This window comes from Chaetodon auriga, chromosome 2, assembly GCF_051107435.1.
Source record: "Chaetodon auriga isolate fChaAug3 chromosome 2, fChaAug3.hap1, whole genome shotgun sequence".
NCBI classification, from domain to species: Eukaryota; Metazoa; Chordata; class Actinopteri; order Chaetodontiformes; family Chaetodontidae; genus Chaetodon; species Chaetodon auriga.
In genome coordinates, this window is record NC_135075.1 from 7,921,312 (window position 1) to 7,945,858 (window position 24,547).

The 24,547-nt window shown below is 42.4% G+C and overlaps 2 protein-coding genes across 3 annotated transcripts; one reads left to right on the forward strand and one right to left on the reverse strand.

The window, feature by feature from the left end:
- Positions 1-2,087: 2,087 nt before the first annotated feature.
- On the reverse strand, positions 2,088-16,130 carry hcfc1a (host cell factor C1a). 2 transcript variants are annotated; one of them, XM_076752219.1, is made up of 28 exons: positions 15,988-16,130; positions 14,613-14,813; positions 13,881-14,029; positions 12,202-12,362; positions 11,881-12,089; positions 11,540-11,624; positions 11,345-11,451; positions 11,065-11,244; positions 10,720-10,962; positions 10,453-10,601; positions 10,167-10,349; positions 9,855-10,076; positions 9,331-9,435; positions 9,001-9,217; positions 8,506-8,642; positions 8,265-8,412; positions 7,913-8,133; positions 6,589-7,414; positions 6,276-6,424; positions 5,728-5,862; positions 5,419-5,626; positions 5,002-5,277; positions 4,809-4,915; positions 4,582-4,716; positions 4,309-4,494; positions 3,853-4,150; positions 3,690-3,753; positions 2,088-3,582 (listed from the first exon to the last, which is right to left on the reverse strand). In XM_076752219.1, the coding sequence occupies exons 2-28, from the start codon at positions 14,806-14,808 to the stop codon at positions 3,543-3,545; spliced, it is 5,136 nt and encodes a 1,711-aa protein (XP_076608334.1). In that variant the 5' UTR covers positions 14,809-14,813; positions 15,988-16,130; the 3' UTR covers positions 2,088-3,542. The 2 variants fall into 2 exon arrangements, with proteins under 2 accessions (XP_076608334.1, XP_076608326.1); XM_076752211.1 differs by having other exon boundaries at positions 8,983-9,217.
- Positions 16,131-21,497: 5,367 nt separating this feature from the next.
- LOC143333858 (blue-sensitive opsin-like) lies at positions 21,498-23,405 on the forward strand. The gene is made up of 5 exons (XM_076752229.1): positions 21,498-21,955; positions 22,047-22,215; positions 22,319-22,484; positions 22,687-22,926; positions 23,116-23,405. Exons 1-5 carry the CDS (start codon positions 21,577-21,579, stop codon positions 23,215-23,217), a joined length of 1,056 nt encoding a protein of 351 aa, XP_076608344.1. The 5' UTR covers positions 21,498-21,576; the 3' UTR covers positions 23,218-23,405.
- Positions 23,406-24,547: the final 1,142 nt, after the last annotated feature.

The window sequence follows — 24,547 nt, forward strand, 5'->3', positions numbered from 1 at the left end:
ATAAGATAAGATAAGATAAGATAGACTTTATTTATCCCACAATGGGGGAAATTCACATGTTACAGCAGCAACAAGACAGAGTGCAAGAAGTCAGAGGAGGAGAGAGAGACTAGAGTGTGGTAAGCTTACCTGTATGGTGTGTGTGTGTGTGTGTGTGTGTGTGTGTGTGTGTGTGTGTGTGTGAGAGAGAGAGAGAGAGAGAGAGAGAGAGAGAGAGAGAACAAATCCTCCTTCATGGACAGAAACATGTATTGGACCACCGTGGGAGCTGACATCCTTCCCACAATCCAAAATCCAAAGCAATCAGGGCAACAATAAAATACAAACCCTACAAACATGTATATAAATGAGCTAACCAGCTAACAGCAGCTAGCAGCTATTGGCAAAGACAGCAGCAGTTATCAGTTACTCTAGTGATACGCTGCCCCTATCTGTTTTGTGTACCATCGACAGGTGGCCATGTCCTACACATTGTGCCGTGTAGCTACAGCCGAAGTTGAAACAGTTACTTTATTAACTGATTATTTGACAATTAGCCAGCAGCTACTCTCATAAATAAATTTAATTCTCACCAAAAATATGAATCAGTCTCTGCTTCCAGCTTCTCCAGTGTGAGGATGTGATGCTCTTCCCTGTCTCCTGCCATTTTAAATTGAATGTCCTTGGGTTTTGGACTGTTTGTTGGACAAAACAAGACATTTGAATACATTACTTTTAGGACACTTTAACAGGCATTTTACACCATTTTATAACAGACTGTGTGCTGTTCCAAAAGCAGGTGAATACAGTGCTTAGCTGTTAGAATGCATCTGAAATGTTCATTTGTGGTTTTATCCCACACAATGTGCTCTCTGCCGTTGGGTCGGCAGCGTTCCATGTCTGCGATAGAATCATTCTTTCCTGCAGGTGTCTGGCAGACATAGGAGCCGAATACTCTGAAGGAGGCGTGAAAGTGGATCAAGATGTGGAAGAGCTATTCCTGAGAGCGGCTCAGGACGGCTTACAGCAGGTGATTCACTTCTTTTTCCCCTTTGTAGTGAAAGGAATGAAGACACAGTGTATCTCTATGTTTAACATGTTTATTTTTTTTTGATGATAAAAGATACATTACTCCCTACAGTACAAAAAACACACATTGGAAAATACAGGACATTTCCAGATAACCTGCAAACAGCCGAGAGAAACTCGCAACACCTGTGAGTGCTGAGAGCAGCACTCGTCCCAGTGTGGGAGGGAAAGTTCAGAGAGACCTCGGCACTGCTGATGATGACCTATCTAACATGGGTGCAAAAATAGTGACCCAGCAAAAGTACTGTGGAAGGAAAGGACACAATTGTATACCACATGGAGAGAGGAACAAACTCATTAAATGTTTTTTCTTTTTTCTTTTTGAGAACCTTCAGCTTATGGTCTAACTTAAGGCATCACTACTAAAATACACTGCTTTTGCATGCATGTCTAGTTTTGTTCAACAGACACACTGACACGCACAAAAATTATGAATGCATATGAGGAGAAAGTTCATTTCTAGAAAGAAATCGGGAGAAACCACAAACGGGAACCAAGGTGCCAGCCGGAGAAAAGGCGGCAAGCAAAAGCCTCGGCTCTGATCTTCCTGGCAGTTACCATCACAACTGAATCCGCCCTTGCAAAGTAGATACACACTCATGTCCAATCAGAAACCTTCTCCCTGTACAAGTCTGTATTGTAATGAACCTAGCAGTGATTCGGACTCCTACAGTGAATCAGCTTGACAGAAGCAAATTAGAACAATCAGGGAGACTATATATATTTATATATATATATATTGTTTCTTTTATAAGTAAAGACACAAAAGGCAATCAAGATGACCAACATGTAAAAACTGTTTGTTACAGGTAATTATATAAAAGGCCAAGATGTTTTTTTTTTTATGTTTTTTTTCTTTTTTTTTTTTTTTATTCTTGCTCTATGAACGAACTAATTTACATGTGAGTACACTCCGGCTATGTAACCTTTCTTCCCAAGACATCCCCATTCAAAGACATACGGGTTTACACGTCACAGTTAGCTTGCACACCATCTGTAGTCTGAAATACAGAGCCATGGAAGGAAAAAATTAAAATTTATTAAATGGATTCACATACATCAATAGGATAGGGAAAATATGTCTACTAATATAATTTGCCATTCTAAAAATTAAAGAAGAGGTGAGACACCACATTCATGAGCATAAAACGTGTAGGACAACTGATCGGGATATTAGGGGGAAGGTATGAAAAGACCAGATGTTATTTTTCCTCATACCCCGTGAAATTCCATGTTTGGCAAACAAAGCAACACAAGCATTGAGTAGTAAACAAAGTAAAAACTCTGCTCTCCCTGGGTCCACTTCAAAGTTCCCTTCAGTCCTATAACCTCTGCAGTTCTACTAGGAACAAATACAAAAGTCTTTCTCTCGTTCATTTCCATCCGTTAACATCAAGAACATACAACCGACTGAATGAAGACTTTTAAAAATATAGTGGCAACCTCAACACAGCCACCCAACTTCCCACCAACACAAACTATGGGGATGAACAACAGTTAAAAAAAGTGATGTTTTTAAAAATGCACACAACATACACATACACACAGGAGAAAAAAAGCTTAAAAAATACAAAAATAAACTACACAAAAGATCTTCAGCATCATTGCTTGCTAATTTTTTGGGAAGATTTTTTTTTTTTTGTGTGTGTGCTGCAAGTCTCAGTCCTAGCAAAGTCTGTCGTTCATTCTCTACAAATCTCTTCCTTGGTCACTCTTTTCTTGTCCACTTTGAAGTGTTGGGCACCAGTCCTCATCTTGGGGTAAAAAGCGCACAGTGATGACATTACCAGGAGACTGGAGTCCAGTATGATGACTATAGACTTGGTTCTCGATGAAGCAAATTTGTTTTGAGCAAAAAAGAAAGGAAAAAAATGATGTCCTCTTTCGTTGAGGACAAGTGCTTTATTTGTTTCCATACCGATTTTTCCTCTCACCTAAACTAATGCCTCCACAGCCTTTTTTTTTTTAACACTGTACATCATTTCATGTAGTCTCTCTCTACATCCCCCCGGGATTCACAATAAAAAGGAAAAAAAAGAAAAGAAAAAGAAAGAAACATTGCGCTCAGGCTGGCTCCCAGTTTGTGAAAGATGTAAATGCTTCTCTATGCTGCTCAACTACTGAAACAAGCCAAAAATAGATGTTAAACGATGGAAGGGGATGTGACTGAAAAAGATAATGTGCTTCTAAGTTTGTGTTGCTCTAAAAATAGTACGACCAACAGAACGGGGAGGAAAGAGGGTTTTTATCTACAGAAAACAATCTCTCAGATTGACTTTCATCTCGGCTTCATACGGCTGTTCTGCCTCCGTTGCTGTCTTGATCTGAGACTTGAGGGTGGAGGATGAGATTAGGATGAGGATGAGGAGGTGGAGGAGGGGTGAAGGTCAGTCTTCCTGATAAAGGACAGCGAGTGGAAAAATGGGAAAAAAAAAAAAAAAAAAAAAAAGACTGGGAGGGGTCTCTGGGCAAACTCACTGGTCCGTCCTTGCTTTCTTTGGACCAGTAGCCTTACTGCAAGAGTACACATAAGACCAACGTAAGTAAAGCACGTTTTATTCATCAGTGTCATGTTAATTTCGATTCCTGTGTGCAGTCTGAAACATGAACACTGTACTTACGTATCAGGAGAGGTGCCTGGTCTTTTAGGGGCCGGTTTTGCAGAGGCAGCATCTTTGCCAGATTCTACAAAGTAGACAAATGGTTAAGATAAATCTCTTCATGCATGAATGCATGGCTCACTTACTGACATTTGAGCAGTAGTTTGCGAGTCTATGTTCTCACCTTGGAGCCATCGAACTTGGGTGGCAGGACCGTAGCCCTTCTCATTGCGGGCGGCAATGCGGAAGATGATGGCTGGCTTGGTGGTGTAGTCGATGTGGGCGTTGGAGAGGCTGGACGACTGCACCAAGCAAGAGGGGTTGGGTCCACAGTACACGCGCATGAAGGCAAGCTGTGCCGGGGTGGAGGCCTTGGCTTCAGCTGTCTGGTTGCTCTGGATGGCCAGGTACACGGAGTACTCGATAATCTTGCCCGACGTCACCGAGGGTGGCTCCCAGGTCAGGTGGGCACCATCTGGGCTCTACAGAGGCACAGTCAACAAATACTACTCAGTGCCTGAAAGCACGGCTCATGAGAACAGCTGCTGTTATCACCATGTTTTCCACACGTACACCTACATGTCAAATCCACAAATAAATGAGAAGAAACGAGGGAAAGGTTTTTACTGGTTGTGTTTACCTTGCTGATTTTGATGGCGCAAGGTGCCCCTGGGAAGCCTGGTAGGCAAGTCTTGAAAGCAGAGATCTCTGAGAAAGCTCCACGGCCGCAGGCGTTGATTCCAGCGACACGGAACTTGTAAGCCGTTCCAGGCTGCAGCTCCATTTTCTTCATCTGGCTGTAGTCTGGCATGATACCAGAGTCATCCTACCAGGCAAAAAACAGGTTAGAGGTGCACTGACCACAACAACCATGCAGTCACCTAAACATGAGAAAGCCTGCTGAGACACTCACGTCTCCTTGAGATTCATCCGCTGGCACATAGAAGTGGGTGACAACCATATTTGTCACTTTAACAATTCCAACATCAAACCACTGATTTTCTTTCTTTACAACAGGCTTCACTGGAGTTGGCTGAGGGCCTTGCTTCTGTAAGACAAACAAACAATACACAGTCACATTTCGTCCCTCTTTGACCTAACTCAAGCAGCCACATGTTCAGTAATACTACAATGACTCACCTCTCCCTCGATGCCATTGGCGACCTCTGCGAGAGCGGCTGCTGCTTGCAGCTTGGCTGGACTGGCCACCGATACAGAGGGTGCAAATGTGCTTGATGGAGCAAGTGCTGAGTGAAATGAACAATACAAAAGGGTTACTCTACTGTACATGAAGATTTCCAAACTACCACTCACAAAAACCAAGAAGTCTTACTCTCAGCAGTGGTACGTGGCAGCAGCGACGCCACAGCACTGGTGACTGCGGCAGCCATCTCATTGTGTCCATTGCTCTCGACAGAGGGGTCGTTGAGGCTGTCAGCAGGGGCGAGGCCTTCAGTGGGTAGGCTCGTGTCTACGGTGGCCTGCTGTGCAGCAGCCTGAGCTTCCTGCAGCTGCTGCTGCTGTTGGACCAATGCAGCAAGCTCCTGCTGGGTCAGCATGATGGGGATGTTGGTGGGTTGCTGGGTCTCTCCAGTGGAATCACCCTCATCTGTAATCCAAAAATATGTAACAATTCAGACTAGCTGCAACCATCATGTAAAATCACTCTGGAGACTGCAGTAGCTACTTTTCAAGATCAAAGCAAAGCCAAGTGAGAAATCGGACTATGCGAGACTATGGTAGAACTCACTCATTACGGCTTGCTGAGCTGCCTGGAGGACAGCCTGGATAGCGAGGGCCTGAGCTTCTTCAGTGGCTGCTGCCTGAGCGGCGGCCTCTGCTGCTGCAGTTACAGCTAGCTCCTCGTCCGACAGCCCCGTCACCATGAGTGTGGCTCCCTGGCCTTCAGACATAAGCTCTGAGGGCAGGTTCAAGGCTGTTGCTGTTGCTGCTTCTCCCTGAAAGAACAAATTACAGGTCATCTAGACGCTGTTTGATTGAGTGAACTTGAAAAATGTCATGCCAACAGTGGCTCTGTGTGACATTTTACTGTATTTACTTCTGCTTGAGTCTCCATTGCAGTGGCGCCCTCCTCTGCAGGTGCAGCTTCTGCTGATGCCGTCTCATCAGTTTGCATGGGTTCCTCTGTGGAGCTGGCGGCAGTGCTCACACCCTCTGTGATAGATGAAATTGACTGGAAAGAAACAAAGTAAACCATATGGATTAGTCACAATTAGGGATGCCCCACTCACATTTTTTGTTTTGTGCCAGCAAAGCAGATTGTGGATCGTCTGGGAACTGTATCAGCCAATAACCATCGCTTTTTGTTTTGTTACAGTAGCTGGTATAGCAGCATATATAGGTCAGTTTGACTGTTTTGTAGTGTACTGGGCACTCCACCAGGTGGCAACATAACCTCAGCTATATATTCTGTGCGACTGTACAGTATAAAGTAAAGATCCCCAAGTCAATCTGCTTGGTTTGTGATCGTGTCAACGACATGCAGCCTTAAGACAGACATCTGCTGAACAGGTAGTTATTACAGCTCCTCAGCAGTGGTGGTTAGATCATTTGCTAATTCTTCCCGTAAATTAGTGCATTTCTTACAGGTACAGAGGGTCCGGGTGGCGGTGTAGACTGGGTGACAGTAGTGATGGCCCTGCCCTGGGTGGTGGTAACTGTGCCAGTTGCTGCAGTGGTGGAGGCTACTTCTGAGCTGCTGGTATCTTCTGCTCCTTCCTCCGTCTGTTGGGTTGCTGATGATGGATACAAAAACAGAATTTAAGTTTGATTTCAAAGCAGTAAATGAACTACTGAGGAGCAAGAACAAACTACGAGCCGACAGACATTGAAATTACTACAGGAATCAGGAATGATATACCCTTGTGAGCCGACACAGTTAAAGTATATGAGGGCATACCTGAGCCTTCACCTGTCTCCATGCTGCAGGTGGCAGTGGTGGCTGTGTTGGTGGTCCCAGTCTCGTGTGTTTCACAGGGCGGGTTGGAGCAAACCCTCTGGACCAGGCCTGTCGCTGTGCTGGTCTGGTCGCCTCCCATGCTGGAGGTGGCTGTGGACGGGGTGTTGGTGGTCCCTGTCTCGTGTGTTTCGCAGGGTGGGTTGGAGCACACCCTCTGCGCGGTGCCTGTCTGGCCTGCATTCATGTTAGACGACGCCTGGGTGGCTGTGTTGGTGGTGCCTGTTACGTGGGTCTCACAGGGCGGGTTGGAGCACAGCTGTTGGACTCCTCCCATGCTAGCTGATGCTGTGGTAGCTGTGTTAGTTGTCCCTGTTTCATGGGTCTCACAAGGTGGGTTGGAGCACACACGCAGTGCAGACATGTTTGAAGATGCAGTCGTGGCTGTGTTGGTGGTGCCCGTTTCATGGGTCTCACAGGGCGGGTTAGAGCACACCTGTCCTGATCCGATTGTAGCAGAGGAGGTGGTTGCCGTGTTGGTGGTTCCGGTCTCATGGGTCTCACAGGGTGGGTTAGAACAGACCTGTCCTGCTCCGATGGTGGCAGAAGAGGTGGTTGCTGTGTTGGTGGTTCCTGTCTCGTGGGTTTCACAGGGCGGGTTTGAGCAGACCAGGGTGACGGTGCCAGAGCCCTCTCCAGCTGCTCCAGCCTCAGTGGAGCTGGGCTGCTCAGAGGTTGGGGAAGCCAGGATGGACACTGGTAGATCCTGCACTGGTTGAGCTTCTACACCACTTGGAGTTGTGATTAGTGTCACCTGGGTGGGCTGGTTCTGGCCAGAAGAGAGTCAAGTCATTCAGCATGTTTTTCATACTCAACAATAAATCATTTTATTCTCTCTCCCTCACGTATCCTGTTCTTTTACGAGCAGCAGCTCCATCATTATTCTGTTTTTTTTTTTTTAATTAATATTATTATTTTGGGCTTTTTAACCTTTATGACAGTGACAGCTGAAGGCATGACAGGAAATGGGGCAGAGAGAGAGGGGAAGACACGCAGCAAATGAGCCGCAGGCGGGAGTTGAACGTGCGGCCACTGCAGAGGAGAGACAGCCTCAATACATGGGGCGCACACCCTACCAGCTGTGCTACAGGGGTGCCCCAAATTGTTCTGTGTTTAAAAGAAACGGGCACCATCGCCCAAATGTTAGCAGTATTTTTCTAGGTTGTAATGTAGTATTTAAAAGCCTAAGGCCATACTGCTACCATGATTTAATGTCTGCATGACTAAAACGATAAATACTGAGAAAGAACAATCTGCAGGATCTTACCTGCACTGTGATTGTAGAGGAGGGCAGTGTGGAGGCGGAAGTTAGGCTGGTCTGAGCAGTTGACACAGTTATGGCAGATGGGCTGATGACCTGGCTGGACAGGGTAGCAATGGTTCCCAGTGTGGTGATGGGGGTAACCAGGGAGGCGTTGGAACTGTCCACCGTGCCTCCTGCCAGGCTAGTGGAGACTGTACCAGTGACCGTCCCAAGAGTGGTGACACCTGGAAGGAAGATAAGTGGCATTAAAAAATAAAAAGGTTCCAGAATACATTGTACAAAGTAAAACAAAAAAAACTTTGATAACATGAATGTCATCCAATAATGAATGCTGAACAAACACAGTTACTCCTACCAGTAGTCCCTTTGACAACCAGAGTCGTTACAGTGGGCTTCACAGCAGACACTGTCACTGGTGTAACAAGTCGAACACCACCCACTGTGCTCATGGGCACGGTGCGCAAAATAGTGCCGGGCTGCCCAGGAGCACCTTTCAAAACCACCTACAAACACACAATTCAGAATTAGCCTCTTTAGTTGCAACAGACGTACATGGGCAGCACATCAAGGATGAGATCTGCACAGGTCACTTTTACCTGTGTCAGTCCCTGTTGGCCAGCTGCAGTGGCAAGTTTGGGCACTGCGGTGATGATTTTACCAGGGGTTCCAGTTGTCATCACCTTTGTGGTAAGGATTGTGATAGGTGTTTTCATGCCTGCACTGCTTGTCACACCTGCAAAGACAAAAGTGTGTAAATCAAGACACACTACCCTTAAATCAGACCTTGATTAACTTTCACCTGCAAAATTTGTTTTATTCACACTAACTGCCAAAATGTTTAAGCCATTGCAGGAAACAATATCAACTACAATCAAACATGAGAATACATCACTACTTTTGTTATGGCATGCCATCACCACTCATCTAGAAATTCAACCAGGTAACAAAAACAGAAAATCATTTTTGATCTAGATGCTCATTTGATTAAGGTTCCTCCAGAAACTTCACAAATATATGGACATATTAATCTCAGTCATAAATGTGAGTGCTGATATGTAGTTGTGACACAGTACACTTGAGAGAGTTTAGACCTGTGGCTCCAGGCTGGGTCATGATGGCCGACATGGGGATGGTCTTAATAATGGTGGTGCCCTGCTTAGTGGTGGTCGGAGAGACGCCGCTGATGTTGAGGATAGTGGGCTTGTTTCCTGTGCCCCCTGCCTGGGAGGTCGTGATGATGGTTGTGGGCTTGCCATCTGCAGATGTCACCAGTTTCAGGATGGTGCCGGCTGGGAGGGGACCCTTTGTCTGGGGACAGAGGCACATGTTATGCCAAACCATTTGGAGAAAGACATCTGGTGCCTGTCTCAGGAGTTTTAAGCTATCTCCTGTTTTTTCCTGCACTCATGCAGATAGCTGACCTGTATGATCTGTGTGAGAGGGTTAGTGGAAGCCTGGCCTGTGACAGCTGATGTCTGCACTGGCTTGGTTTGTACCACAGACATCATCTTGCCAAGGTTGGAGATCTGCCGACATAGAAGAGAGACTCAAGTTCATGAGTCACCAGAAAACATCGGACAGCACAGGGGAGGTGGACCACCGAACTGGTGTATCCATGAATCATTCTAGCCCTAACTGACCGACAGTCATGCAGATCACTAAGAACATGCTCCCTGTTTTCTTAGTAGAGTTCTCCAACAGTCACTGTAGGCCAACTTTTACTCCCTCCCCCACTGGTTCAAGCTCAGTGCATGTTGTCATCATCTTGTGACAAGACACAGATAAAAAAAACAAAACAAACAAAAAAAAAACCACACACACCAAGTGTGAAAAAACTACATCTACAGAACCCATGACTTACAGCATGCATGTAAAAGCACTGAAGGGTGCTTGGTGTCAGTTTTACATTGTGCCACAGAATTTCCTCAGAGTGCTGTTTTCTTACCAGAGTGCCACTGCTGCCCATGGTGAGGGGGCTCTTAACAAGGGTAATGGTCTTGGTGACTCCTCCCACCACAGTGGTTACCACCTGGGCCTGTTGGGCCACTGTGACAGCACCAGACTTGTGCACAGTGATGATGGGTCTGGTGGTGGTGGGAGAGGATGCAGTTGCTGTGCCCACCTGGGCTGCAGCAGTTTTCAGCATCCGGGTGGCTGGGTTACTGACCTACAACCACAAAATTATTTTAAGAATTGACCTGTGACAGGCAGAAATGCACTCAACGTTAGAAATGAGCATGTTTAGTAGGATACTTACCATGACTGGAGAAGCCACTTTCACTGTGGTTGTGCCAGGAGAAACAGCTACTGTTTTGAGAATGGTGGCACCGGCAGGAACATTGAGGACTGTGCCTGCAGAGGAGGGCGGGATCTTCTGTGTTGCTGCAGCTGCTGCAGCTAAAGCTGCCATGCCACTCATCTGAGGGCTACTGCCAATTGGCTGAAAACACAAGTAAACAACTGTAGAACACATTTGCTCATCTGACAAAGATGAATAATTCAAATCTTTAACATGATAAAATGCGGTGCAAAATCTCTCATACCGATCCTTGGGTGGTCTGGGCAGGCACGACCATTCGGACACCTGGAGGAAGGGATGTCACAGTGACAGGGGACTTCCCAGGCTGGCTGGGGCGGACTGTGACAACAGAAGTGCCTGTGGCCGACTGTTGTGCTGCAACCTTCAAAACAGCTGTAAAATAATGGAACCAATGATTAAATTTTTGTGGTTGTGGAGCTTGCCGGTGTGATGACAACAATGGACATGAACGAGTTGGAAAAGGGGAATCATGGGTCACTGGTGTAATTACCTGTCTGTGGTAGGCTTTGAGCAGAGGGTGCTGCAGCAGCCGGTGCAGGGCTCTTTGGAGAGTTCACAGGCTGAGAGGGGGTTGCACTCATGGCTGGTGAGGCTGCAGCTGGAGTTGCAGGGATGTCATATTTCTGCAGCTGCAATAAGTAGGTGTCAGCAGTTGAGACGGCACCCCAGCTCACTTCCAGGGAGTTTGTGTTGGCACGGACTAACTGCACCCTGGCAGGGGCATGAGGTCGCTCTGGAGAGGTGGAAGACAAGAAATTAAAAAAGACAACTATGACAACCTCAGCCACTTAAATCAGTCTAAATTACCAGACCAATCATGTTACAGCAAGCCTACCTGTCTCTAGGTACCAGAGGTCTTTACAACAGACTTGGTTGTTCCAAGCTTTACGATAACCATCACGGCCACTCCAAACATAAAGTCTGGAATTGATGGCCACAGCACAGTGGCCGGCACGGGCCCTGGGGATGTTGTCCTCAAGAGTATCCATCAACACTGTCTCCCAACACATGGTGTCTACAGAAAGAAATGTGGCACAAAAATAACCATGAAGCCCGTTTTACTGAAACCTTTTCAAAGTGATAGCTACCACTGTATGATACAGAATTACACAAACCAAGATTTAGGCAGGCAAGAGTGTTTGTGCACTTCCACTCCTTCTCGTGTGTGGCCACTTTGACATCATCCATTACCAAAGGAACCCATCCTCCAAAAACATACATCCTGCACATTGAGAAAATGAAATCACAGTGAGATACAGCTATCGAACACAGCATGTTCTTCTGGGAATTGGGAGCAGCAATCCTCTTACTTGTTTGTGATGGTGGTGGCAGAGTGAAGACTTCTGGGGAGCGGTGCTGTCCCGCTTACTGATGGTTTGTTCCATGTCAGGGTATCTAGAGACAATGACCAGCAGTAGGATGTTATGCAACGTATTCTGACATGGAACACGATAAATTGCAGCATCACAAATAAGGCAAATTCACACACACTCTCCCACTCTCTCAAAGTGTGGGATTCTAAAGGTGACAATGTTTGATCTCCTTTGATCTGACTGGGTGGAAATAGCAGCCCTGTCTCTGAGTGGCACTAGCAGGGCAAATTCTAATCGTTGTGCTGCTATTTTTGCCATTCACACTTCTAGAAACCTACCAATATCAAGTGTCCACAGATCTCCAAGACGACAACCGCTCATCCCTCCATAGATGATCAGGCGAGACTTCCTGCTCGTCTTTTCTGTGTATACCACAGCAGTGTGGCTCTCGCGGGGAGGAGGCAGGACTCCATATGTGATTGGAATATCCCATCCAACCACGCTGGAACCCGCACGAAGCTCAAGTGTGTACAGATCATTCAGGTATCTGAGAACGAAAAACACGGACATCATGAGTCTCACTCATGTTGCTGGTTGAAACAGAATCTCAAGCTGTCGTGAAGGGCCCTACTGGCTCCTCCTGGAAGAAACATCTGTACCTGGGAATGTTGTTTTTTGGGTCCTCGCTGTCATTGGCTAATCCACCAAACAGGTAACATTTGTTGCCAACCAAGGAAAAACTGTGGCCAAGGCGAGGACATGGGGGAGGACCATTCTTTGGGTTTTTTGCTTTCAACTTTTTCCATTCCCATCTGCTGGCCTGTAACAGAAACCATGGTCAAAACAACATATAGAAATTTTTCAGGTCATAACTAATGCTGTGACAAACAAGTCACAAGTCTCCCTGATTGCATATTCTGACAAGTTGATAGTAAGGATTTAATTTTCTTTACCACTAATTTCCCAGTGACTGAAAATTCACCTGTGTTGGAATGTACTCATAACCAGAAAAGGAGCATGTTAGTCGTTTTAATTTCCTTCACTGTAGAACAAGTGAAGCTTTTACAAGTAGGAGAATAAAGACATGCTTTTATACTTGTGACTTAAATTGTGTTAAACTAAACAGAATTGAGCAGTAGAGTAACTCACGCTAATTAGCATCATGCTAAATTACTAACTTTATTATCGCGTTAGACTCACTCTAAAAATGTGTCTTCACTGGAGTTCTTAAATGCAGCAGCTGAGTAGTTTACCATTCAGTGAGCTGCTGGAACTTAGTGAACCGTCTGATTTCTGAATAAGGAGTTTTGTAAAGCAATTCTGTGGATGGACTGAAACCTTTGCACTGCCTTAACCACTTAATTTAATTCTCTGAAGTGCAGTCAGAATGAACAGACTCAATGGCATCGTCACAACTGTGCAACATGTCTGCCTGCATGCAGCCAATAATATCAACATGCACAGTAGTGAAATGTACAACTTACAAAGATGAACTTAATTTGTTTTATTTGCCTGTTACTGTGCATCTGTAAACAGCTATAACATAAAATGAAAACTATAACGGCTTGACTTTGATTTTCCAATATCTACAAAACAACGTACATGTAAAATGTTTTTGTGTTGTATACATGTTCATCTTCGTGAGAAGAGAAGAGAGATAAAGTTATTTCAAATAAAACTACTGAATGTGGAAAATTCAGGTTTGAGGTGAACTATATGTAACCGTGTACTGCATATTGTTGTCCTCAGGCAACAGAAAACATTTTTGTCCCTCACTCATCCATCAAATTTTTATTTCTTTTTTTTTTTTTTTTAATTCCTACTCACGACAATGTGTAATGATATGTTTCTAAATGACCCAATAGGGTGTGGTGGGTATGATGAATTGGGGTGAGAGGGAGCTCTTTTCAAGAAAGGTGAAGGGGAATCATGGTCTGAGTGGACAACAAGATGAATTTCACCCTTGACAATAAATTTATATGTACATGTATATGCAGTTAGGCTTCTTTTTAGAGTTGCATTGTGCTCAACGAAGGACTTGTAATGTGATGTAAAATGAAAGTTTTGGTCAATGTTTTTATGAACACATACACTGAAATTGACAGGAAGCAGACACAGGAGCACTCTTAGGTGAAAGAAGCCAAACTGAACAGTTACAATCAATGACTAAGACTGCTTGCTGCATAACATGAACATTCTGCACAAATACTATAGAAAACTAATGAAAAGAGCACTTATTTCTGACATATTTCACTGTTATCTTCCAAAAAAATGTATATTTTTTTTCCTTAAATGTGCAATTTGCAAATATTTTTATATCTTCCTGTAGACAGATTACCTGTAGCTCATAGAGATCGTTGCTGTACTTTCCATACTCCACCATTCCACCAAACACCAGCAATCTTGTGCCATCACAGACAAAACCATACGCAGCACAACCAGGTGGAATGTCACCACGGACTGCTGGGATAAACCACTGGTTTGTTGCTAGAAATTTAAACACAAAAATGGCAGTGAAGTTATCAGTTGAGGTTTACCCATATCAAGTTATTTTAATGATGAAAGAAGTTTATGTTGTGACCTAAACAAGGCTGGAAATTCCTGACTAATATATCCTCCAACCAACTATCTTGTTGACACTGGAACATAAACCAAAATCTGCATTTAAGGATGGGGAGACATAAACTAGATTTGTCTGAATTTGTCTTTCTTTACTGGTTTATGTACAGAAAATTGGGGCAGGGGATATGCTTAAACCAACCAGCATCATCCATTTTATTTTAGCCCGCCTTTTTTAACGTGTATTAACCCCCGATCTCCAGCAGAGGGGGCCGCATTGGATCAGACACTGATCTGCCTGGCCTGCTGAGGCCTATACACTACTTAATTCTGCACATCACGAATCGATCCTCAAAAATAATAATTATTATTTTAAACGAAGACTGAAAATGCGTTGTATGTTTTTATTTATTTGCAAATTTGTTACTGTATGCTTTCTGCAAAAAAAAGAAAAAAATAAAATAAAATAAACAAACAATCGATAAAGTTGTACATTCAAAGTTAAACTTACCAGTGTTGTATACATGTAATTCATCCACAATTCCTTCGTTTCCACCGCCAAAGACAACCATAAGCTCCTTTATAGCCACAGCTCGGTGTCCATGTCTGGGCCGGGGAACAGGACCGGACCATCCGAGTACCCGTTTCCATCGCGGCTGCAGAACCGACGCTGTGGTCCCAGACACCGCGGAGCCAGGGGCAGACATGACTTCTGCCAGAAGGAATAGTGAAAGAGCATTTGTCTCAATTACTGAACTAATCGTGATATTTCACCTTAACTACCGCAAACTCAACCGCATCATCTGACCGAGCACTGTAGCTAACTTCTAAAACAGTTTGTGCGACCACAGACGCTGAAAAGCCTAATAGTTAGCAGTTAACGTTAGCTTTAGCTAATGAATACATGCAAACCCGAAAAACATATCAGAGTAAGATTAACGTAAATGGCTTTCGAGCAAGTACTTGTTCACAATCCTTTGTACTGATGAAATCTTTCCAACATATAAGTTGTGTCTTAGCTAGCTTAACGGTAGTTGTTTCTAACCATTGAATTCAATCCATGGAAGCAGCCATCTTGCAACCAAACAAACCCCCGCTAACGCCACTGCCAGTCTGAAAAATGGCGGAAGCGAATGAGAAAGAAAAATACATGATAGCTAGCCAACTAAACCAGCAATGAAATAAACTACAATAAAAAAATCAAATTCAATAACCTCATAGCGGAGCAACACAGCGGATTGATACATTGTTTTAACACAGCATTAACCCACAGTAAAAACCCCTTATGAAGAGTCGGCTATTTTCATGCTTCTCTGGGAGTCGCCATATTGTAGCTAGCAAGCTTAGCATTCTCTGCAATCCTTTTAACGCAATTATTACCATTAGAAAAAAACTCAAAGTTTCCTTTAACAGTTACACCTGCGTGGAAACCACATGCCTTAAGCCCCATCGAATGATTTATTGAAGTATATTGAAAATCTAAGCGTACTCGTAGTATTCAAATGGTTAACGTTAGCTATACTCCGTTAGCACTAGCGGCTAGTTGCTCAACCTAATTTGCACAAGCTAACAGCGTTAGCTAAAAGGCAGGCATCTGTCAAAGCGTCGTCAAAATTTAGAATTAAATGCAATGTAATTTCGTCTTATTTTGATATGCATATCTTACCTGATACAAACGTAGTTGCAACACCAGTCTTAAAACGCAGCTAAACGGAATTAAACTGCATAAACAGAGTGTTATTATGTTTCATGCCGTCTCTGGAAGCAGCCATCTTTTCGACAATCGGCCTAGTTCTATAGCTCCCACAAGAAAAATGGCCGGACGGTATGCCACAACAAAACATAACAACCCGAAAAAGGCGCAAATATTTCAGATTTGTACTTACTTATTTCGATGCAGTAATTGCAAAAACAATGGTATGTGGTCTGATCTTGAGGCAATAATCCAAATTCATTCGATTTGTGAAGAAGTATTTCCTCTCATGCCTGCCTGGAAGCTGCCATCTTCTTGACAACCAGAGGCGGAGGAAAATGGAAGAGAGTTGGCGTCACCCAAAGTAAACATGGCGACGGAAACCCACTCGCTGACCATTTCAGACAAAAACGGATATACACTTTTTGTTATTTGCTATTCTGAATAGGCGATGGATGGTCTATATAGTGAGGTGCTTCAAAGAACATTTGAAATCTATATAAAATAAACATATCGGGAGTTTCAACGAATTACAACAAGTTGTGTTATAGCAATAGGCTTATTGTCCCTTACTAAAGATGGCGACATCCGTGCTGGAACAACTTTTATTTTAACATTGTAAACGGTACTGATTTTATTCCGCCGTAAACCTACTTAGACACGTCAATACACGCACTATTATAGTGTAGAAGCACTAATTTACAGATTTAGTGCTCACACATATTAAAGTTGACACGCCCACATCCACGATCACTGCGCCCTCCACTGACACAAGTACTGCGTTACTGTCAGTAACTCCAGCGTCTCTGTGTTTTTTCTGAACACTGCATCTTCAGCCACATCTCACAGCTGGACTCATACTGGAAATGCAAGACAATTTTCTTACATATCACAGTTTTAGAGGATTATTAAACTTTTTTTTATCTAATTTGGTTTGTGGACATAAATCCATGTGTGGTCCAACGTCCGGTTGAACAGGTGTATTCACTTTTTCCCCAAAATGAAATGGCAGTCAAGATAATAATTGTTTTAAAACTGGCCTCTTGGATAGGATTACCAAAGGTACGATCAAATTTAGTTATAGGGAAATGAGGAACATTATTGTATTGTATTTTTTTTCCTATTCTATATTCCGTATTTTGTATACTTCTATATTTTTATTTTGACCTCTTTATGCCACTGTGCTTGCTGTTTGTAACTGGCTGGCTGTAACGACTAAATTTCCCTGGTGTGGGATCAATAAAGTCCTGTCTTATAGTATTTGACACATTAGCAGGATCAGCATCCATGCTGATCCATGTACTCAGGTACTCAGTGATGTTACATCCAGAGGAGTCAAACAATATTGCAGAAAACAACTGATGTTAATATAAAAAACATGTATTATAATTATTGTTATTTCTCTGTTTTGTGGTGACTTTTTTTTGTTGCGCTTGAATTTCCCTCTGTCGCTGTATACGTGTAATTTCGTAGAATCGTTCTATGTATGTCATGGGCTTTGATTTTAAAGTCTTATATTTTTTCATTATATTTATGTTGTCCAGCGTTGATGTCTGTTTGATCATCCAGTAACTCTCTGAAATATTGTTACATGTAGCCTGTGCATACAGTTACTACACTGAATGCCTGAGAAGTTCCCTTGTGCCAGGCTCCAACACTTGTCAGTTTTAGAGTAGCTGAGGAGAAAAAGGTGGAGATATATGAGGCTTTTTATAAATCGAATGTGCTCAGTGTGCAGCACAGTGTGCCTCATTCCAAGGCTGTCGTTTTTGCAGTACACTACATGTCCATTAGATGACAGACTTGCGTTGCTCTGCTCTGTTTGAATGTGGACCGAAGTTATGTGCAAATATAAGGGTTTAAATGAAAGGTGTTTTGGTTCTCATCACATAGATATTTTATTAATGTAAAATTCTAATTAGAAGTTAAAGAGTCTACACACCCACACAGGAGTAGTCACTTATTCTGTCTGATTCAACCTCTCCTCCGGTTGAAGATGAGCTGAGCTGTGCTGGGAATTACATGAGCTAACTGGACTCCATACAAATTACTCTGTAATTTGTCCCGTTGTAATTGGTGCACTAAGGCTAACAGGAGAGTTGGGGGGATCATGCCAATCAAGCACAGACTGTAGACACACACACAACCCTGAGAAGAGGTCTAGTCACCGGTCACTTGAAATCATGTGCAGGTGTGCAGGGCCTTTAAATGTGTTTGCTTTATTTTGGTTATGAAGCAGTGAGAGCGCAATGGCAATGCAGGTTGCGGTTCATTATATAGCGACTGAAACTGATGACTGATGAAAAGGTCACAGAGGAAATTAAGACCAGACACAATTACATCTCATCAGTTTATTATGTAAAGACTGCAGTCACTCCTGGCACCTTCAAGTCCACATTTCATGCAACCACAGAAGAAATCAATCACTCATTTGCTTTTCTTTTTGCACCTGTTATGTTATGCTCACAGAATGTAAACCAGTTTGTGTGGAGGTTTAATCTTTATGTGCAACATAACATGCAGTTTTATACATCCCTCTTTGCTAACATACAGTGTGCTGTTTCTAATTTCTCCTGTGCCAGGCATCGGGGTGAGGAAAGAACCTCATTCCTCCTTAACGAGGACCCCAGGATCAGGCTGCACCCCCATAGCTCTGCAGTACCGTTAGACAGGCCATGTGCTAAAACCATATACTCTGATGAATACTTGATCTACCTTTCAACAATCAGTAATTAAAAGCATGTCAAATGGTAGACCTTTTGTATGTTGATCAATAAACTGAAAAAAAAGTATTCTAATTAATTCAATGATCAAAAATGTTAATGGGTGAATAATAATGGTCCCTAAACTGTGTCCCTAGATCCACTGACTGAGTCATTATTAAAATACTCATTACTGAGTCACTGGGTGTGACATTAGGTCTTGCTTCAAAACCAGCTGAGAATCTTCTTCCTCTTTGGTGATTGGTGCCATTTGGCAAAAATTTTGTTTTGTGACAGAGTTTGCTCAAAGCTGTTTTAATTCAAGGTGAATGCAAGAAATGCAAAAGCAAAATTAAGTTGGTGGAAATTTGTCAGCTTGTTTCTCTTCTGCAAGAAAGGCGTTCATTCTGGCTCATTAGGCACATCTCTGAATGATTGGATAAATGGATGAAAAATTCCAGGAAACATGACTGCAGTTGAATCTGTACTGAAAGAAATAGTGGAGCTCTCAAAGAATATTGAAAGAAAAATACAATCACTTGTTTTCATTTTCAGCAATGCTTCTCATCCGTCTTAAACAGATCAGTGGAGCTCAGACGAACACCTTGACCTTTTATACTGATCTGAACTGCCTGTAATGGTTTTCGTATGGTAAGAGTCTTAACGGCTGGAGGACTGAACTTTGAAAGCCTAAAGAGATTGTGATGTAAAGCCTCACAAGTGACATGGTTCGAGGATTATGGCAGCAGGAGGTGGAGGTTTTTTGAGGAGATGTAGGTTTTCACCCACCATAAGTATCCCAGCAGATCAGTGTGTCAGCCTTTTTAAAAGAGCATTTCCTTGTGCTGTAGCTCTATCACATCTGTCCGATTGTTTGGATTTAAGAACATATAGTTTGTCACTGAATCATCAAATGATTAAAGGAATGTGTGACCAATATTGTACAATCAGAAGTACAAAGTCATCATGTCCAGAGTCTTGTGAACACACTACTTGAACATGAAGTCCACTGGTCCACTTGTGGATGCAGATCTGTATGGAGCACCTGTCTCAAAAAGTATAGATTACAATAATAATAAATACGTTGTTCTTCTTGATTAACAAATTAACAGAGTTTGTTTTCCCCCCAGTATATTTGCAGTGAAAGGATACACCACTTACCTTTCCAGTGGTGACTGATGTCATTGCGGAGGCTATTTACCGCTTGCTGTTTATCATGCTCCTTGCATTGTGACTATGGAAGAAGAATCACGGTGGCGCACACCTCATAAACTAAATGACAGAGCGTTTATGATGAAAGAACAAACTCCCGTCCTAATGCTCTTGTAAGCCAACTGTTTTAGAGTCTCCTATCCTAAATGCCAATTATCGTAATTGCTTGTGTCCTCAAGCTGTTTGAGATGCAAAGCCCCACTGACCTGCTGAAAGATGTAAACAATGATGCACAAATGTTTGTTATATTGATGGTTGACTTTTTTTTTTTTTTTTTTTTCAGTTGTGAATATCAGCAATTAAACTTACTGTATAAACACTCAACATTTCCTGTTAGCTCCAATAGGAGCTGATAATATTCTCTTAACATTGTCATATAATTGCATAAATTACATTTGAAAGTGTTTTAAAAACAAATTTCCATAGTTTTTTCCAGCTCCTGAAAAACTTAGTTAAAGATATTGTTCAATGAACCAAGGTTTTCATAACACTTAATAACACTTTTATTCTGATAGTTTGTTTCCTATATGATTAAAATTTCCCCACATTGGTGTAAGGTTTTTTTAAAAATGTATTTTGCTGTATGAGATGGCCTGAGGGGTTTATTTTGCTGCATCTATCTACCATAGGACATCAGGGACCTTTAGATTTTCAGTCTAGTGCTATCCCAATCGTGCTGTTTCATCTTGACCCCTGAATCCTGCTCGCTGGCTGGAACATGAGCCCACATGACATTCTACAATAATACTTATAGTATTGATGGTTAAGATCATGAGTAAGAATAAGAATAAGAATAAGAATATGTACACTTAAATCTATTTTTGATACATTCATTGTTTATTTACAGGTCTACTTTTCAAGTTTATTGCTATCTTTGATATAGCAGAACATTTGTGCATCTTCTCTGCAACTTCCTGTGCCAACCCTTGCAACAGTTTTTCAAAATAAAGGGGGCAATTTGGGTAAATTCCTTGTATACCCACAGATTTATATATTTGACAGACACTGGCCTTCAGGTAGCACTGGAAAAAACAATAATTGCTGTTCATGATATAAGAGTTTGTTCACCACTGTATGTTTGAGTCCAGCAGAAACTATGGAACGCATTATGGTCACTCACATAATGCGAAACAGATACTCACAGAACATTCCTCACTTCATTTGATACCCTTGTCACTACCTGTCTGTCTCAAAGACAAGAATTTCTAAATCGGATGTGTAAAAATGGAGATGCCCTGCTTTGTACTGAGATCCACGCTCAACAGAGGGTAATCCTTTCTTGATCCTGATACGATAATGAAGGTAGAGATCATCCATCCTAATGCTAACAGGAAGCAGGTTACCCAAGGACAGATTGAATGTCATTAGCAGTCTTAATAGCTCTGATGACTGGATTATCTGAATCTAAAATAATGTCTTTCCTTCCCGACTGAATCCGATTGCAATGGGCACTGAGAAACTAAACTCAACTCATATGTGTACTTATAGATGCATGTTTATGTCAGTACATCTAACATTTTTGTGCCGTATATCATTATTTGTGGCCTAAAATAGTGACAACATAAGAACAGGATACGATTGATGATATCCTGAAATCTTGTATTGTCTTTGTCATTGCCATTGCCCATTATTCCCCATCAGGTGTGTTTGAAGACGTTGCATTGCTTTCAGTAAGTCAAGCAATCAATTATCTAATCAAACAATTAATTATCTAATCAATCAATTAAGTAAATGGTCAGTAAAACAGCCCTATAAATTCCCCCTTTGTCCTATGACAGACTGCCATACAGGAGCACCCACAGGAGACACTGAACTGACCATCACATGAAAAGCAAATTTTGATTTTTCTCATATATATTCAGGGCAAAATGAAGCACGGCCGTAATATGGAGCTTCCGGAGGATTTTTGGATCCCCATCCCTCTGGATACAGACAACATTACATCTCTCAGCCCCTTCCTGATCCCCCAGGACCATCTAGCAAGTTCAGGCACCTACTATGCAATGGCCATTTACATGTTTTTTATATTTACTGTGGGCTCTTCCATCAATGTGCTTACAATTGCCTGCACCATCCAATACAAGAAACTCCGGTCCCATCTCAACTTCATCCTGGTGAACCTGGCTGTGGCAAACCTTCTTGTGTCGCTTGTGGGCTCCTTCACCGCCTGCTGCTCCTTTGCATCCAGATATTTCATCTTCGGACCTCTAGCATGCAAGATTGAAGGCTTTATGGCTACACTTGGTGGTAAGACAAATGCTGAAACACCAACATACAAGATTAAGATATTTGAGTGTTATTCGTTAAAACAACTTCATTCTATTTTATATCATTCCAGGTATGGTAAGCCTGTGGTCTCTAGCTGTGATAGCCTTTGAAAGATGGCTGGTCATCTGCAAGCCACTTGGTAACTTTGCATTCAAGCCTGACCATGCTCTAGCTTGCTGTGCATTCACCTGGGTGTTTGCACTGATTGCCTCAGTTCCTCCACTGTTTGGATGGAGTAGGTAAGCAACAGAAAGCAGCCGCCACACTGAACCTCATCTAAAAATTGGAAAACTGGGAAGCTTGGACACACACTGCTCAATGCTCTTGTGATCATATCCCCAGGTACATCCCAGAAGGCCTGCAGTGCTCCTGTGGCCCAGACTGGTACACCACCAACAACAAATACAACAATGAATCCTATGTGATGTTTCTTTTCTGCTTCTGCTTTGCTGTTCCCTTCGCCACCATTGTCTTCTGCTATGCTCAGCTCCTCATTACATTGAAAATGGTGAGACAAAGTTACAAGACGAGAACTGAATAAGACTTTTTATTTGTCTAAAGATTGTGTAATGGTGCTCAAAAATTTACAAACCAGACAATGATGGTTGGTAGTATATGCTGAACATGTTTGTGTGTGTGTGTGTGTGTGGACTACTAAACATGCAGAGCTCAGATGTTAAAAGACTCAAATCGTCTCTCTCATTCAATAGGCAGCGAAGGCCCAAGCTGAGTCTGCCTCCACCCAGAAGGCAGAGAGGGAAGTGACCAGGATGGTGGTTGTCATGGTGATGGGCTTCCTGGTGTGCTGGTTGCCTTACACCACCTTTGCTCTTTGGGTTGTGAATAACCGCGGGCAACCATTTGACCTGAGATTTGCTTCTATTCCGTCCATCTTTTCCAAGTCCTCTGCAGTCTACAACCCAGTTATCTATGTGCTCCTCAATAAGCAGGTCTGTTGGATGTCCTTTCATTGCAGTGATGGTCAGGCACTGTGTAAATGACAGCTTAATATGCTTGATTAGAAGTAGAACGCTAACAACCTAAATAAAACAATAACCATTTGGTGATAAATGGACAGTAATTTAGCTTTTTAGCAAAAAGTGTATTTTTAAATCTGTTTTTCCCTTGATGTATTTCAGTTCCGTTCATGCATGCTGAAGATGCTGGGGATGGGTGGAGGTGAGGATGAAGAGTCATCGACACAATCAGTGACTGAAGTCTCCAAAGTTGGACCTGCTTAGACTGCACATCAAAACTGTTGACTTCTCTGCCACTAATGATATGTGAATTGTAAATAACAGTATATGTATGCGTATTTTGTCATATGAAAAATCCATATACAACGGTGCAACTCAAATAATAAGGAAATGATAAATAATCCGCAAAGTGAAAAATAAAAAAAAAACAAATAAACAAGCAAACAAATGTATATGGTTTGTGTATGTTGTTGATACTGGAAAACAGCACATTCACTCGTTTGGAGTGTGACAGTGTCCTTACATGGGTGTTCTGTTGTAAGGCACATATTCATTAAGAGACTGTCACACAAGGTCTGTTGCGAAAGTAAGTCATGATTTCCTGAGAAATTCAAAGAATACAATGTGATGTCAGGTTATGTTATTTTTTGTTTTTGCAAAATACTGCTGTACAGGTGACTGGCGACTTCTGTATTCTAAATATGTGCACATGATGATGTTTTATGCACTGGATTGCACTTATGGAGGGTTATTCCAATAGGGAATTATTAACACATTTTTGCAGAGCAAATAGAAAAAAATGACAATTTGAAAAAGGCTCCCATGAAAATGTTCAGCCGTACCACATTATGGCTGTCTTATATGATTATATTGACTTAAATGTCAGGATGCAATTCAATGGAAACATTTTTATTTCTTGAATTCAAATTCATCCCCTGGCCTCTCCATTGTCTATCACCTTCCTCCTTTGACATACTTTTGGAATGACAGAGTTATTGTACAGTGAGCACTTTCTGCAAACACACTGTGTTCTCAGTGTCTTATGCACCCCTTAATCTCAGAGAAGGAGGCAAAATGCTAAAAAGGTAACACAAAGATTGAGTTAAACCAGTAGAGTGGATTACAAAGGGCCACAGCGCATGAGATTACCAGATTTAATGTAATTGGAAACCAGATTAGCAGGTAAGACCTGCTGCTCTCTTTCTTAAGAGAGATTAACCTGTTAGACCAGTTTTGATGTTAAGAACAAGTGCTCATGTTTATCCACACAAGTGCACCATGTGCACATTTTTCCATGCTTGTTTGTGTTCTTTGATTCAGAAACCTTTATTTTTCTACAAAGTACTTAATCTTGAAATTCTTACTGTAGGCCCAAAATGGTGAGGTTCTTAACAACAGGATGTGTGTAACCTTCAGCATTCATATCATTATTCATATCATTATCTTACTTACCATGAACAGCAACCTCTTACAAAGATCTGCTGTTCTCTTAAGCAGCAATCAGATAAACATCCACACATGCTTTACAGATGTTAGGACATGAAAGTGTGTGTATTTACCAATGTCAGTAACACTTAATATTATAGCTTTGTGA